Genomic DNA, 14,355 nt, shown 5'->3' with positions numbered 1-14,355 from the left:
GGTTTTAATGTTGTAGATGCACCTTGGAAACACAGCATCCGGGTGATTATTTACGTATTCACATGAATCAATAGTTTGGCTAAAGTCCGGGATAAAACACTTGGGCATCCAGGCGACGCATGTTGACGGCATGGCAAACCGAGATATTCGCCTCGGATAGAGGCAGTAGAAACAGTGCAGCGGGTGAGCCAGAAGATGCAGGGCGCGCGGCGGTGATCTTAGAGAACCCAAAGTGAGGGCCACCAACCCGCTGGACGGTAGACGGTGGACGGTGGACGGGTCTCATCAGCTTTAGATGGTCCAAACGGGTTTAAAGCTATCTTGAATATATGCGGTTCGACTGCCCTATCCGACCGTAAAATCTACTGATTCTGCTGATCCAAAATTGGCAGTTCACTAGCTTCTCTGCGCTCTACGCGGGAGCAAACAACTTGTGAGGGACATGCCAATCTGGCAAGGGCGAAATTCTTTTATACCGGTATCCGAACTTTGATCTCGACTGTAAGGAGTAATCTACGATGTATACTGAAGTTCACATCGCGCAAGACGACAGAAGTTAACAGGAGTTCGGACAGGATGCTGAGCTTTTGCGAGATTGCCGAAGAGTTGTGAGCTCTCTGACACCAGTTTGCTAAGCTGGCGGCTGGACTATTTCAAGTTCTGGGCAGGAAACGAACCGGCTGATTAGGAAAACAGCAATTCCAACCAGGCACGGTATTGTGTTCGATTGCGCAGCGGGCGCTAGGACCTTCCTATATGCTGTTACTGCTGAGGTCTAAGCGGTCTGTCTGGGTTGGGTTTGTGCCGGACGGCGGATTCGGTCCATCGCCGTCAGAGAATCCACAGGCAAGAGATTCACGCCACGCTATGGCACAAATCAGATGGCTGCACAAAAGATATAATCCACGAAATCAGTAACTCTAAAACTTGAGAACACTGGTTAGCTATGCATAGAGGTGGATTGAATGAATTAATTAAGAAAGAGAGAAGTAAACAAGAGCCGGGCCAGGCAAAAGTGAGTAGGCAAACGAAGAAGATATCGGTACTGAAACACACGTATACGGTGGCGGAATATTATAATAAAACCATAACGTCTTGAAACGGGTAACCTGAACAAGTCAAATACTGAACGATTAATTGAGAGGAATAAAAGTGAAGCTGAGATAAAGAGGAAATAGAAGCACAATTCAACAATCCACAGCTAGCAAAAAAATATTTGGAAGTTCTCATGTTTAAAGATTTGTTCAGTAATCCTCTTCTAATGATTGAATTTCTATTCAAAATTGCCTTGTCGGCTTCTGCTTTTCAACTCACTCAAGTTTGATATGATTTGAGCAGTTTTTCAAATCAGTTTTAGCTGTGCTCTAGTTATTTCCATCCTGGTCCTGATATTACAAGATGCACATTCTGTCAGGTTTACTAAGCAGCTAGCATTGTACGGTGAATCCCTCTAACATGCTTTCGCAGATCCTCGTCCTCCTGCTTAGGGCCGAAAGTAGTAGATGGGGATAAGGGTGTTTTCACCGAACACGACACCGAACAGGGTTTGAACTAGGCAACGGCTTTTAATTTACCTCTGTGATTTGCGCTGTTCAGAATTAAGGGCTTAGTAAATCCTCTCATCCTCGAGCACTGCTCGTAAGAATTCGACCTGGCATGAGATTTCTTTTAACATCGAAATTCTCCAGAACTGCTGTACCAAATGTTTTTTTAATCTCATAGGCACCTAAGTTAAATCCAGATCTGCCTAATGCACATGCGTATTATTAAGAATATGACACTGTTCTCTGGCATTTGGAATTAAAGTACCATGCAAAGGAGTAGATCACAGGCAGCTGTCGGTCGAAAACACGGTCTACTCGGAAAATAATGGCGATCATTTAACGACGTATGAGGTTGGGCCAGAATAGCGCTATATTCCAACGGATGAGTAGTTTGTGAAATGTTGGTATTTTGGCTGGCTTGTAGGGATTAAGTTTAGCTAGATGAAGTTCTATACATAAGGTGCTACTTAACAGACACCGATCGCCGTGGTGGTGAGTAACCAAATCTCTCCTTTGATTAGTTGGTCCGTTGGATTCACTATGACTAGAACTTGTCACTGGAGCTGTGCAAACCTCAGTAGCCTGCCATCCAGGTAACTAAACGGGCCGATAATTTCGCGCAGTGCAAGTACAGTAGCTGATGGTCAGTGCTGACTGAGGCGTCCAGACGCTACCTTCTGTGTCGATTGATTGTCTGAGAACGAACGGATGGCTCGTAGCTATGCAAACCAAGAGGCTTTCAAAGATATGAAGTAGGCAAGAAATTTAATGAGATCCAACCAGTTAGCAAAATGCTCATCAGTTCTGAAATTTTGTAACTTCGAAATAATGTCGATGCAATATTAGCAAGTGCGATTGCTTAGTCCGTAATGAAGTCTATACTTCTGTTGCTGGAACAGGCTGCTTAACAGAGCAGAGCTTGGTTACCGAAAGGCTATAGCGGTTCCCTACATAGCGTTTCTCAGTGTGCAGTTTGCGTGCAGTTCTTTGGGTAAAATGGTCCAAACGTATGCTTCTTTTCTATACCTACTCTAGAGCTCACGGGGCAATCGATCCGTGGGTCCGAGCCCACTTCCTGAATCTCATCAAGTTCGCGCCCGTCATCGGCATCACTATCGTCGCTGAGTACTGCACCAAAGTTGTTTCAGTTGTTTAATCATACTCTCAGCCTCGCAGCATCACCTTCACGACTCACAGAGGTTCGTCCGGTAGATCTACCTTGTAGGCTTTAAGTCGCCATGCAATATTTTTATGCAAAACTTCACAAATTCATAGTACCCCGTCTAGTTCCATCTTCCCCGATGCGCAACCTCAACCGACCAATCCTTTCCTTCAATTTAAGCGTTCGGAGTGAGCCGATGTACTCTACTGGCTGCAAAGTTTAGATTACAAACTCCCGAATGTACCTCTAAATTCTCCTTTCTCACGTGCGCCCAAGCCAGGTACCTGCCTGCTACCACTTGGCTGGCTGCTTACTCTCCCTTAGCGGGCTAGCTGGAGAGTTACTTCGACTACTAGTCTGTCAATCGGTGCTTTCTCGCTATTTCCCTTGCTACAACAGCTCTCTTATTATGATCGTATTTCATATCCCTCCCTCCCTGCTTCTCTCTTCCTTGTTTCTCTCCATTTCGCAGTTTTTTCCGACAACAATTAAAATAGCGACGCTCTTTATCAGACTCAACGAATAGTTACTGTTGCTGCTATTGCTGCTTTTGGAGTTACTTCACATTTTTCTTCGTCTGTCGTTTCGACCTTTTCAGCAGCTGGCAGAATGATTTTGCCGAGAGTGAACTCTGGTGATTAAGTCTACGCGTCTAGGTTCTGTCGTGCTTATCGCTTACTCTCTCTGATCCGTCTTGTATTTCGCGGCATCCTGTTTCTTTATTTCTGCTTACCTTTGGTTTTGGTCTCTCTTTTACTTCTCGTTTTGCTGTCGTGTTTTTCTTAGGCACTGTTGCTTGCTTTCTCTTTCATCCTGGTTTTCTTAATAGATATTCTCCCTCTTGGTCATTTGCTTCACGATCTGATTGAATTGAGCTCTAGTATGCCTAGAGGAGGCCACTCGACGGGCAAAAAAGATGTGCCGGTTCTTGGTTTGCATACTCCACCTTTGTCCTCTTCCTCGTCTACGCCCTCATCTTCGGGCACTCGTCAAAGAAGTGCAATTGCCTGCAGATATTGTCGTCGCAGAAAGGTACTTTGCTATGTTCTGGAGTTGCATTTTTTTCGAGTGCCTATTGCTAACTCAGCGTTTTCGATCTTAGATAAGATGTTTTGGATTTGATTCTAATGTCTCGAATTCTCGCTGTTCGAATTGTATTAAGTTTAATCAACAATGCATTTTCACTCCAGTATCAGCAACTGTTGGAATTCCTCAAGAAAATTATGTTTTAATCTCTAATCGCCAAACACGTCCAGATGCTTCGCAGGCGCTCTATCTTTCTCAAGGTTCTCAGTCTTCTGGCCAGTTTTATTCTCCGCAAAATCTATCAATCCCTTCCGATCAAATGCTTCGTATAATTTCGTCCTCATTTGATTATACTTCTCAAAATATGCCTTATACATCACCCTCAACTCTTCAATATGCATCTAATCAAGTCTCTCTACCGACCAACGTCTTTCTTCCTCGCATGCCGTATCCCTCAGCTGATTCTAATACTCCTAGATCTCATTATTTGACTTCTGATCCAACTCAGTACCAGCATTCGCGATCTGGTCAATCTTCTGCACAGCAATGGCAGTCTGCTCTACCTCCACCTCATCAGCAATTATATCACCCAAGCTTGATTGCATCCGATCCCAATTCAATATTTGTTCAGCAGCAACAGCCAGAGCAGCAAATTCAGCAATATTCTTCTCCATCCGTTGCAGTTCCAACTTCCATGCTGGCGCGTCCCGTCCCTGGTCCAGTAATGATGTCCTATGGAACTGCGAGTCATTCTCAGCCTGGTTACAACATTAATCCTCAATTTCCAACCAGTATGGATACTCCTATTCCCAAGCCGACATCTTCTGTAGGCCTAACGGATGCTTCTCTGCATGAATCCTCTAATGAGGGTCGGAGATATCAATCATATTCACAGTATCAGCCCAATGCGAATATGATGTATCACCAATCATATCATATCCAAAAGTCAGGACCTGGACCCTCTCCCTCTCCGCTTAAAGTTTCTTCTCCCATTATGGTAAACAGAAGAGGTAATCCGACGTATAGCTATTCCTCTACAGAGGAAAGGAGAATTCAAGGAATGCAAGCGCAAGTAGAAACTCCTAATTCCATCTCAGCTCATTCAGCATTTCCTCAAGAAATGGATAATTCCATTCAGACGGGTTCTAGTATCCGGCGAACATATTCGTCGTCACGCCCAGGAATTTCAATTTCTAATCTTCTTGATTCATCGGAAAGCGATTCAGCGTCTGAGCCAAAGCGATGACTGCAAGTGTGCCTTGACCTTTGACACTGTATAATAAATAAAGGATAATTAGGTTCAAAAATGACTTAATAGTGATTTTCTGTAATCTCAATTGAAATCTAATCAATTTAAAGAGATATTTAAATTTTACTGTTAAACTTAATTCAATCTATCATGCGTACCAAAATTGCTTTGAAGTGAAGACAGTCAATTCACTCTTGTTGCTGACTGAGAAAAGCGCCGAACTGAGTTCGCTGATCTGGTAGTACCGGACTGGAGGTACTGGGGAGTGTAGTGTGAGCTCCACTGTGGACTCGATCAACTACAAAAGATTACGGTTGTTTCAACAAGCAGATAAAGAGATTCCAGAGCATTCTTTTTAATTACATCTTCATAAATTATCTGGAACTACTAAAATGTGGTTTGAGCAAAATCTGCCAGCTGTTAATAATGCCTATTCCATGTCGATTCAGAGTGCTCACTGAAACCTTAAATGAAACTTGCTTATACTCAGCAAATTGTAATATTACAAAAATCAAAAAATTCGTAGCACTCTTATACAACCAAGCTCACTATAGTTTCAGCTCTTGTTCATGGTTTGCCTTCGCTGTTATAAGTATAATTTTTCTGACTAAAGATGCATAAATAAATACCTACCTACTCTGCACTATGAGCAGTCGTTCTCAGCCCTAAGCGAGATCTCAAATTGAGGCTTTTGTATCATACAAAATTACCCTGTTCTACAACAGCCCATGAGGTTCCAAAACTTTAGTCTGACTACTTGTTCACTTCATTCCGTGAGGTGCTGATCTACTAACTCTTCGCTTTCATTTTTGCCGTTTACGTTTATTAATTCAGTATGTCTTCCAAGAAAGATCTTATTTTAGGTGTCATTGATTTTTTGCAATCGTCCCTTGAGGATGGTACTGTATCTGATGAAGACAAGGACTCCATTGAAGTTGCAGTGCAGTGTTTGACTGATGTCTTTGACGTTGATCTCACTCAGAAGAATAAAGTGTTCCCTAAACAGACGCTACTTTCCATATTTCAAGCCTATGAGAAAGTTCGAGATGCTAAAGCTTCGAAGGCGACTAGCGCTTTCCCTGCAGCCGCCACCTCTTCTGTACCTGAAGAGCAGAAGGCCCAGGCTGAATTGTTTAAAGCAGAGGGAAATAAATTTGTCGCAAGTAAGCAGTATAGCTCTGCGGTTCATTCGTACACAAAAGCTATTGAGCTTGACCCGACGAACAAAATATATTATTCAAATAGAGCAGCTGCTCACTCAGCATCGCAGGATCATGCATCTGCTATTATAGATGCTGAAAGAGCCTTGGAAATAGATCCTAATTATGCGAAGGCCTATTCCCGCCTGGGTCTTGCAAAATATGCAAGTGGTGATGCGGAGGGGGCGATGAAAGCTTACGAGCTGGGGATCAAGGCGGAGGGAAACGGAGGCTCAGAAGGTATGCGTAAAGGTTATGACACTGCCAAAGCCAGAGTAGAGGAAGATCTCCAATCGGCTGTTCCTCAAGATTCTAGTCTTGATCGATCGACACCTTCATTTCCTGACATGTCTGCTTTGGGGAATATGTTTGGAGGCGGTAGCGGTGCTGGAGGTATGGATTTCTCTTCGCTTATGAACAACCCTCAAATCGCTCAAATGGCCCAGCAGTTCATGTCGAATCCTTCAGCGCTGCAGGGCTTGATGAGCAATCCGTCAGTTAGAAATATGGCGGAAAGAATGAGAAATGGCAATATGCCCAGTATGCAAGAGATGGCTAACGACCCGACCATTGCTGATCTGTATGTAAAAGTATTGTGAAGTTTGATGTAATAGGGCAGCGACTAACCAATTTTTAGTGCCAAATCTTTTCTAGGAAACGGTAACGAAGGTAATTAATTATAATTCTTGCCTATATCGAAAAAGCTATTATGAGGCTTGGCAATCTACATATCCTAGTCTATGATGATTCCAAATCTGCAATACAGAATTGAGGACAGTTTCGACTGTCTTGATGTTGAAGCACTATCACAATTCACAAAGCATATCTGAGACAGTTTCTGGGGATATTATAATCGATTATTTTTTGGTCCATTACTAGTAGAAATTCGATAAAGGCGTCTATAGCATTCACTCATCTGTAAAATAATACGAGTTTATGTGGTTTGGTTCTTATTTCCGATTGATTTGACTGTAGTATAGATTTGTGCTATTCCTACAATCCAAGTTATACTGGTTATGATTCTTTTATAAGGCGCTGAAATAAAGAAGCTAAAGCTTCAGACTGCACAGTTTCGTCATGGGAACCCCCATTAATTGTATGAAATTCGCAATCACATCCTCCGGATTGCAAGATCTCTTTCATGAGAAGCACCTGTCGCATACTAAGTAATTCGTCTTGTAACGACTGGACCAGAAAAATCTATTAAAGGAGAAGTTAGAGAACAGTCGAATAAAATTTGTGATCTTACTTTTGCTTGTGAAAACTGTCTTATTTTGTCCCAATCAAAATGGCAAGGTGACGCTCTTCTCCAGTCTTCATGGCAGTCTCCAAATGCTTTTTCGATAAAATAGAGATAATTTGGATATTCACTGTACAGTTCTACCAAGTCGTATATACCTTCAACGCAAACAATGGCAGAAATTTCAGGAATTTGCAGATTAGTGTCATAACTCTGAGAAAACTCAGAAATCTTTTTCAAAAATTGCAAAGCAAGGCATGCACCAGCAGAATGGCCTACGATCAAAAAATTTGACACATTATAAAGTCTTGAAATCATGGCAATAGCATCGAAGATATCTTGCAAATGAGTGGGATGTTGCACTGATGGCGATAATCTGTAGTTTATCGACGCTGCTCCCCATTCGTTTGGCACTGTGTTCTGAATGAGTGAGTATCCCATTGTTTTGTCTTGGTTAGGATCCACCCATGCCCCACCGTGAATATATATAAACCATGGTAATCGTTTTGAGCTACTGAAGGGTGGGAACACGGTCACAGACTGGAATACATCGTCTCCATACTTCAAAATTTCTCCCTCACATCCATGCATGTTCGGTCAGCAAGTTGCGATCCTTCTGTCGAAACACAAGACCTTAAAACAATAAAATTAATATGCTCTGCTGCAATCCAGGAGTTATTTGCCTGTTTTGATAATATATTTGTAAATGCAGTACGACTGAAATTCAATTTTCTATTTTGTCCGCTGATAACTTGCAATCGGCTAAACTATTAAGTGTTCCACCTCCCAAAGCAGCATATTGATAAAAACATATATTACGGTAGAAGCATATGGAAACCAAAATACCTCTAATTTAACTTATTCAGTAATATCCCCAAAAGAACGAATACTCAGCAATAAAGGTCCTACCCGGATTCGAACCGGGGTTAGCGGAATCAGAATCCGCTGTGATAACCAGCTACACTATAGAACCAAAACGTAGTTGCGATTACTTTACTTTGATACAAGACTCGATATTCAGAGTATTCGACGTCATTTTGCCGAATTTGAATGGGCTTTGACTTTGTAGCGTTCACTTCGGAGATATTACTTTACTGTCTAGTTATGCAAATTTCGTTCCAGAAACAAGCGCAAAACATGACCTGTCTGCTTTTACACTATTCCGGAGCTGGAACAAAAGTCATAAATCATGTTCCTTAGAAAATTTCTCAGCAAGATCCACTTGCATAAACAACCAGATAAGCTCGTTCTTTCCTTGACGAATTATATATGAAATTGAAGCTACTAAATCTTAAATTAACAATCAAGTATACCATTCCATATTTAGAGGTGTTATTGGCTCCGTTTCTAGTTCGAAAAAGCTTATTCAATTATTTTCATGACTATAATCTCAATAATAATATTCTTGAAATCTCCAAGTTCTCTGATAATCGTTGAGATTTAGCACATACTTACTATATAGACTTGCTCTCTCAAGGAAAGATAGCGAAGAATGTCAAGTAGGGTAATTTATGCTGGACGTTCTAGTTTTGGGATTCGTATGAGTAAACAAAAGGTACAGCATGTCAGCTGTCTAACAGAGGCAAGCGCGCCATTTTTCTTGTCGAGATTCAGAAACCGTGGCCAAATTCAGCTTATTTATTACATTTTTTTTGGAAATAGCATCTATATTTCATACATTAATTTGATATCTGTACTTAGTCACTCATAGTCTTGGAAAAGTTATTAACTTAGTGATCAATACTTATAGCACAATTGGATTCTTATAGATATAGCTTATTTATTCACTTGGAGGTCCTCTTATATTACTTAATAATCTCAAAGTACAATATAATAGTTTATATTCTAAATAATTGTTAAATAGGAAAATCCTAAGCTGTGCCAACTAAGAACTCCAAATCAAATATTTCTGCAAGCGAATTAGACTTTAAATAATATAGAATTTCAAAATTTGAATGCTCTATATTCAAAATTGTTTGCACTTTTCCCAGGATTGCTGAAATATTTTAAATGTTACAATAGCTGGTAAAACTCCTTTCATGAGGAACTTGATCTTGGGATTCAAGTTACATATATCTATTCATCCTGGATACTAGTTATTACAGATCCGCAGAACGAAAGATGGAATTATTCGAAGTGCAAGCCTGCAAATTCAAGTAGAATAACTTTTGTCGCGATCAATTAAAATAGTAAAGAAGTTGGAACATTATATAGGATTATATTAACAAAAACTTGATATTTAATTTAACATTTTTATATCTGATCTTTTGCGCAATTAGAGAAGGCTCCAGGTGAATTTATGCACAAGAATTTTAAAAAGATCTAAATTCTGTGAGCATTTTTGACTTAACTCTGTATTTAAACTCTGTATTTAACAAATGAACCAAGATTTGAAACATAAGAAATTTGTAGTTCTACTGCTTCAGAGTTTACGTTTGCTTCAGCCTGAATCTTTAAAGGCTGCAAATCATATTTTGCTCATTGTGAGATTCTTCCTCGATTTCCTAATTATTTCATTTAACTGCGATTTTGAAATGATATGAAATATTGAGCGTTAGTGGCAAACAGGTAAGTTAACTAATAACATAGTATAAGAAGATAAAATCGAGCTTTTGACAATGAAGCAGAAATTTGAGCGTCATACTTTGTTTCTAGTTGTGCTACTTAAACAAACTCTTATCAAATTCTTCCAGAGCATTCAAACTTGAAAACAATTAGACATGGATTTTATTTATTTACTTTTGTTCGCAAAAAATCATAATGATTGTTGACGTTTGAATTCCTATCGGAAATCTAGGAAACTAAGTTTTAGACCTATAACGAAATTTTTAATAATAAATTATTTTTCATTTAACTTTTGCCTTTACCTTTCAAGCTGTCAACATATTTTTTATTAGTAGACAAAATTAAGAAAATTTTATTCTCTGTAAAATAAAATTTATTCTAAGTTTCTATCATTTTTAAAACTTTTTTATTATAGAGTATCAGTATCTTCAATGTCAGAGACAGATTAGGTGTAACCGGGAAATACATTTAAATAGAAATTCTCGGATTTGCAGGGGGGCACAATTTGAGATCTGCCGCACTAGGCTTCTTATTCAGATCGCGAGAAATTCAGGATTAATCTACTTATAATTCGATTCCAATTATGGACTGACTGAGAAAAATCATTATTCGGTAACTTAGAAACAGGCTAATTGATTTGCTTTTACGCGCGGATGGCAGAGCCTTCTAAAACTTATTCTATCCAATGTTGATGTGATTAGTTAAGTAGCTAGAATTTTAAATGCATATATCCTTCAATTAAAGTAGTTAATTCATATTATTTTTTCTGTTTTATTATCGCTCTCTATAGCAAATCAATACTTATTCGTTTGAGCAAGTGTCGCCTATAGACAAGTTGACTAAATAGTCCTCGATAAGGATTCTAAGACATTAAAACCTAAATAATATTGATGCAAAATTATGTTGGTGATTCGGGGATCTCACTCTAAACTTACTTCTCGATAGAGTCCAGACAGGGATTTTAACGGTGAAACTATGAGTGAAACTCGATAATCATCGGGTGTATATTAAATTCGTTGATTTTCTGTTGCTGATCCATCCACTATTTTAAAATAATGTTCTAATATTCTCTCAGATTCAATAACAAATTTTTTTTTGATCAACCTATGCAATCTTTCTGATAAAATAATTTACTCCTTAGAACTGACTGCTTAATTTTATAGTGACTCAGTAAGAAATTCTCCAACCTGATGAGTGTCGATACAGTTAGTGCATCATAATAAATTAAAAACTGGAATGAGGATGAAATTGAATGCACTCCTGGTTACCTGGATCTTAAGCTATTTTGGACGATAATAGAAAAATTGCCCGCTACACATTACTAGTATTCAGTGCGGTCACTAATTTATGAACTCTAAGCAAAGAGCTTTCCCAAAATTTATTTGTTTCTTGTGGTAGTCAATTTTCAAGCTTTTATTTTGCCTAGTGCAGCTTGCAGAATAGGCAAATTGCATTTTTGTTTTGTAAAAGTAGATATTTTTTGGAAAGATTTTTATCATTTTAATATGATGGCAACCGGATCGGTTAGTCATTGCTAAAGCGGCATCTCATATAATCAATGGAGAGAAATGAAAGGTATAGTTTTAATTATATTCTTCATATTCTATTTCGAAGTTAGAGCCGATTATTTTATTAGTTCTATTCAATTGAATAACTTAGAACTAAGAACAAAAAAAGAATGAACTAACAGTAAAACGTAAAGCTTTTTAGTTCATTGAAATTTAATCCAAATTAATATTTACCTAGCTACTTTATGTAAAATCCATGTCATCTAATTTTGCGTTTTTCTTTCAGTTTATATGAAACTTTAGCAGCATTGCTTGTGTAACTAGATTGTTATTAGAAGACAATTGTGGATTGACATCGAATAGATTTATAGTTTATCATGCTTAAACTAACTGATCCTATCTGGTCAGCACCGAAGAAATATCAAACTTCAAATTGGACTAGCTTTTATGTACTGAAAACGCCGTCTTGTGTGTTTTGATAATTTGAAGGCTCAGAAATATTTCTCGTAAATGAATATAAGATCTAAAAGCTATTTCCAGTTACTGGAAAGTGAGTACGAAACTGGCAGGTCTATGTTCCAGTGAGTAGAAATTTATTTTCTGATTAGACTTTTCCCGAGATTTTTTTGAGGATGAGGAGTAGGATTCTTATATTCAATGAAAAATCTCCTAAAGAGAACGGGTATGAAATGAAAATAAACTTATAAAACGTTCTAATGAGCAGTTGCAACTTTAAAATTCAAATTTCCCTAGCAAGTCAAATTAACTGTAATATGGAGCTCGACTTTAGTATATTCAGATAGATACGATTCTGCCAATTTTACTACTCTTGAATTGCTTTTTCTAATTAAACTGATCCACGAAAACTTGGATTTACATATCCACAGCAAGCATACCGTTTCCGCCCAGTCCTCTATTGTACAGCTTTGAAACGATATCGGATGAACCAGTTATAAAAATTAACTAAAGCGCATATTATACTCTAGTGTTCATTGTCTTCTGTACCTTTATTTAATATTCACTAAAGTAATTTTCTTAGTATAGAACCTATTATTTTTGAGTAGTTAAATTTTCTGAGTCTGCCATCAAAAAAAACCAATCTAGCATTGGAGACGTATATAACCATGGGATAATCTTTATATCGTCTAAAAAAAATACATATATTCTATCCGATGTTATTCAGTTAATTTTACGGTACAACAATAAAACAATTGAGGACAATTTCTAGAGATGATATTTTATTAGCTTGTTTCATCTCTTTGAGAGTAGCAGTATATATTTAATAACTTAAACCTTTCAATAAATAATTGTTCTTGCATCTTAACTTTCTTCCAATAATCAGGATTCAAAGTCGTCCACGGCTATGTAAGTTTATCGCTCAAGCTGTTCTTGCGATATTTACGCTTATCAAGCAAATAAAATTAACAGCAACAATTATTGAAATATAAGATTTTTGTTTAACTTCTATCTCTGAGTATCCTCTGTGAGACCATTTGGCTGCGACTTTGAGGCCTCGGATTCGCATTATTCTTGATACATCTATCCGGTTCCTCCAACCAAATTAATCTTTACCTTGAATCCTCTATTAAAGTCCTTATTTCCCTATTTAGCCTTCAAATGTATTTATAAAGTCCAATCATTAGCTTTGAGTGCGGACTGCGATGCTGTCTTATTTAATTCATCATAAAAAAGAGTTACTTTTGTACAGCCAGGAAAAAAAACCACAGTTTTAGAACAAAAAATAAAATTATTAGGTAGGCACCATCTAATTATAAAGCCAAATAGAATTTTTCAAATTGATCGGTGATGGCTCAAGGATGTAATTTTCTAATCTATGTTCACTGTCAAGTAATAGGAACATGGTCTAAAACTTCAATCCATTTGCTGTCTAGTTCAGAGATTTCAGAAAACCAGTTCTAATTAAATAGAAAATTAGGAGGCAGGAAAGTGCTTAGTTCACTATCTTTAATTTTGCAGACAAACTAAGTTCGGAACTTTTAAGTTGCGCGGAACTCTTTAAAATCATATTTGCTCATTCAGAATCCAAGTCATATTGAATTGATTCAACAAAATTTCATAATCTCAATACTGAATCCTAGAGATTTAAAGAGATAAAATTTAGCATGAGGATACCATGATATTAATTTTATATTTCCGAATTTAAAGGTTTCAACGTATTCTCATATTTTCATATCAAAATATTTGAAAAGTAGAGATTTTCTGGCAAGCTAATTTTAATTTTATTATCCAGAAACTGTGATATAAAGAGCAAATGGAGAATTATCGATCCTTATTTCAACTAGGCATTAATTTCACTTTCGAGTGCAAAGCTATTACTTGCACATATTCTCCTATTTTCGAACAAAGCTATCTCTGATAAAAAAAATATTAAATAGTATTATTTGAGGTAATGAACATTCGATCTTCAATTTATGATGCATCTGGATATAGCTTTATGCTCGACTAATTTTTTTTTTAATTTTGAGCTCAGGGCTCGGAATTGCAAAATATTTATATTTATATTTGCAATTCGTTTGAAAAACCCTTTTAACGAATAGATCATCTATAAAACCCTCAACAAAAATAGGAATGCTGCTACTTCATTATCCAAAATGAGTTTTTGTGAGCTTAATCTGGTCAAGGAAACTTTTTTTAATTGGCCAGATTTTGAATCCGAACTAGAAAGCAAATTCAAATATAAATTTTACATAGTCTTTTCTTCACTAAAATCGATTATAGTACGGCAAGCTTAAACAAAACTTATTGATTGAAACTAAGCTAAATAATATATATGAATGGAACAGTAGACTGACTTCAAATGAATAAAATTGTTAAAAACATTAAAAAAAAAATCTGGTAAAG

General features: G+C 37.6%; 3 protein-coding genes and 1 non-coding gene across 4 annotated transcripts; 2 read left to right on the top strand and 2 right to left on the bottom strand.

Moving 5' to 3' along the window:
* Nucleotides 1-3,588: 3,588 nt before the first annotated feature.
* Nucleotides 3,589-4,978, top strand: V1516DRAFT_662960 (uncharacterized protein; the record flags this gene model as incomplete). The annotated part of the gene is made up of 2 exons (XM_066920475.1): nucleotides 3,589-3,738; nucleotides 3,809-4,978. The coding sequence occupies 2 exons, from the start codon at nucleotides 3,589-3,591 to the stop codon at nucleotides 4,976-4,978; spliced, it is 1,320 nt and encodes a 439-aa protein (XP_066779165.1).
* A 731-nt stretch (nucleotides 4,979-5,709) lies between these two features.
* Nucleotides 5,710-7,251, top strand: V1516DRAFT_207112 (uncharacterized protein). Its single transcript, XM_066918735.1, has 3 exons — nucleotides 5,710-6,760; nucleotides 6,818-6,849; nucleotides 7,156-7,251. Exons 1-3 carry the CDS (start codon nucleotides 5,817-5,819, stop codon nucleotides 7,158-7,160), a joined length of 981 nt encoding a protein of 326 aa, XP_066779164.1. The 5' UTR covers nucleotides 5,710-5,816; the 3' UTR covers nucleotides 7,161-7,251.
* V1516DRAFT_671507 (Alpha/Beta hydrolase protein) lies at nucleotides 7,076-8,389 on the bottom strand. The gene is made up of 2 exons (XM_066921577.1): nucleotides 7,430-8,389; nucleotides 7,076-7,380 (listed from the first exon to the last, which is right to left on the bottom strand). The coding sequence occupies exons 1-2, from the start codon at nucleotides 8,009-8,011 to the stop codon at nucleotides 7,195-7,197; spliced, it is 768 nt and encodes a 255-aa protein (XP_066779163.1). The 5' UTR covers nucleotides 8,012-8,389; the 3' UTR covers nucleotides 7,076-7,194.
* V1516DRAFT_t14 lies at nucleotides 8,321-8,393 on the bottom strand. The gene has a single exon. It is a non-coding gene; the product is annotated as a tRNA-Gln (tRNA).
* Between the last annotated feature and the right edge of the window lie 5,962 nt (nucleotides 8,394-14,355).

This window comes from Lipomyces oligophaga (assembly GCF_038497815.1).
Source record: "Lipomyces oligophaga strain CBS 7107 unplaced genomic scaffold V1516scaffold_2, whole genome shotgun sequence".
Lineage (NCBI taxonomy): Eukaryota > Fungi > Ascomycota > Lipomycetes > Lipomycetales > Lipomycetaceae > Lipomyces > [Lipomyces] oligophaga.
The sequence above is the reverse complement of the archived record's forward strand: the minus strand, read 5'-3'. Positions and strand labels throughout refer to the sequence as shown.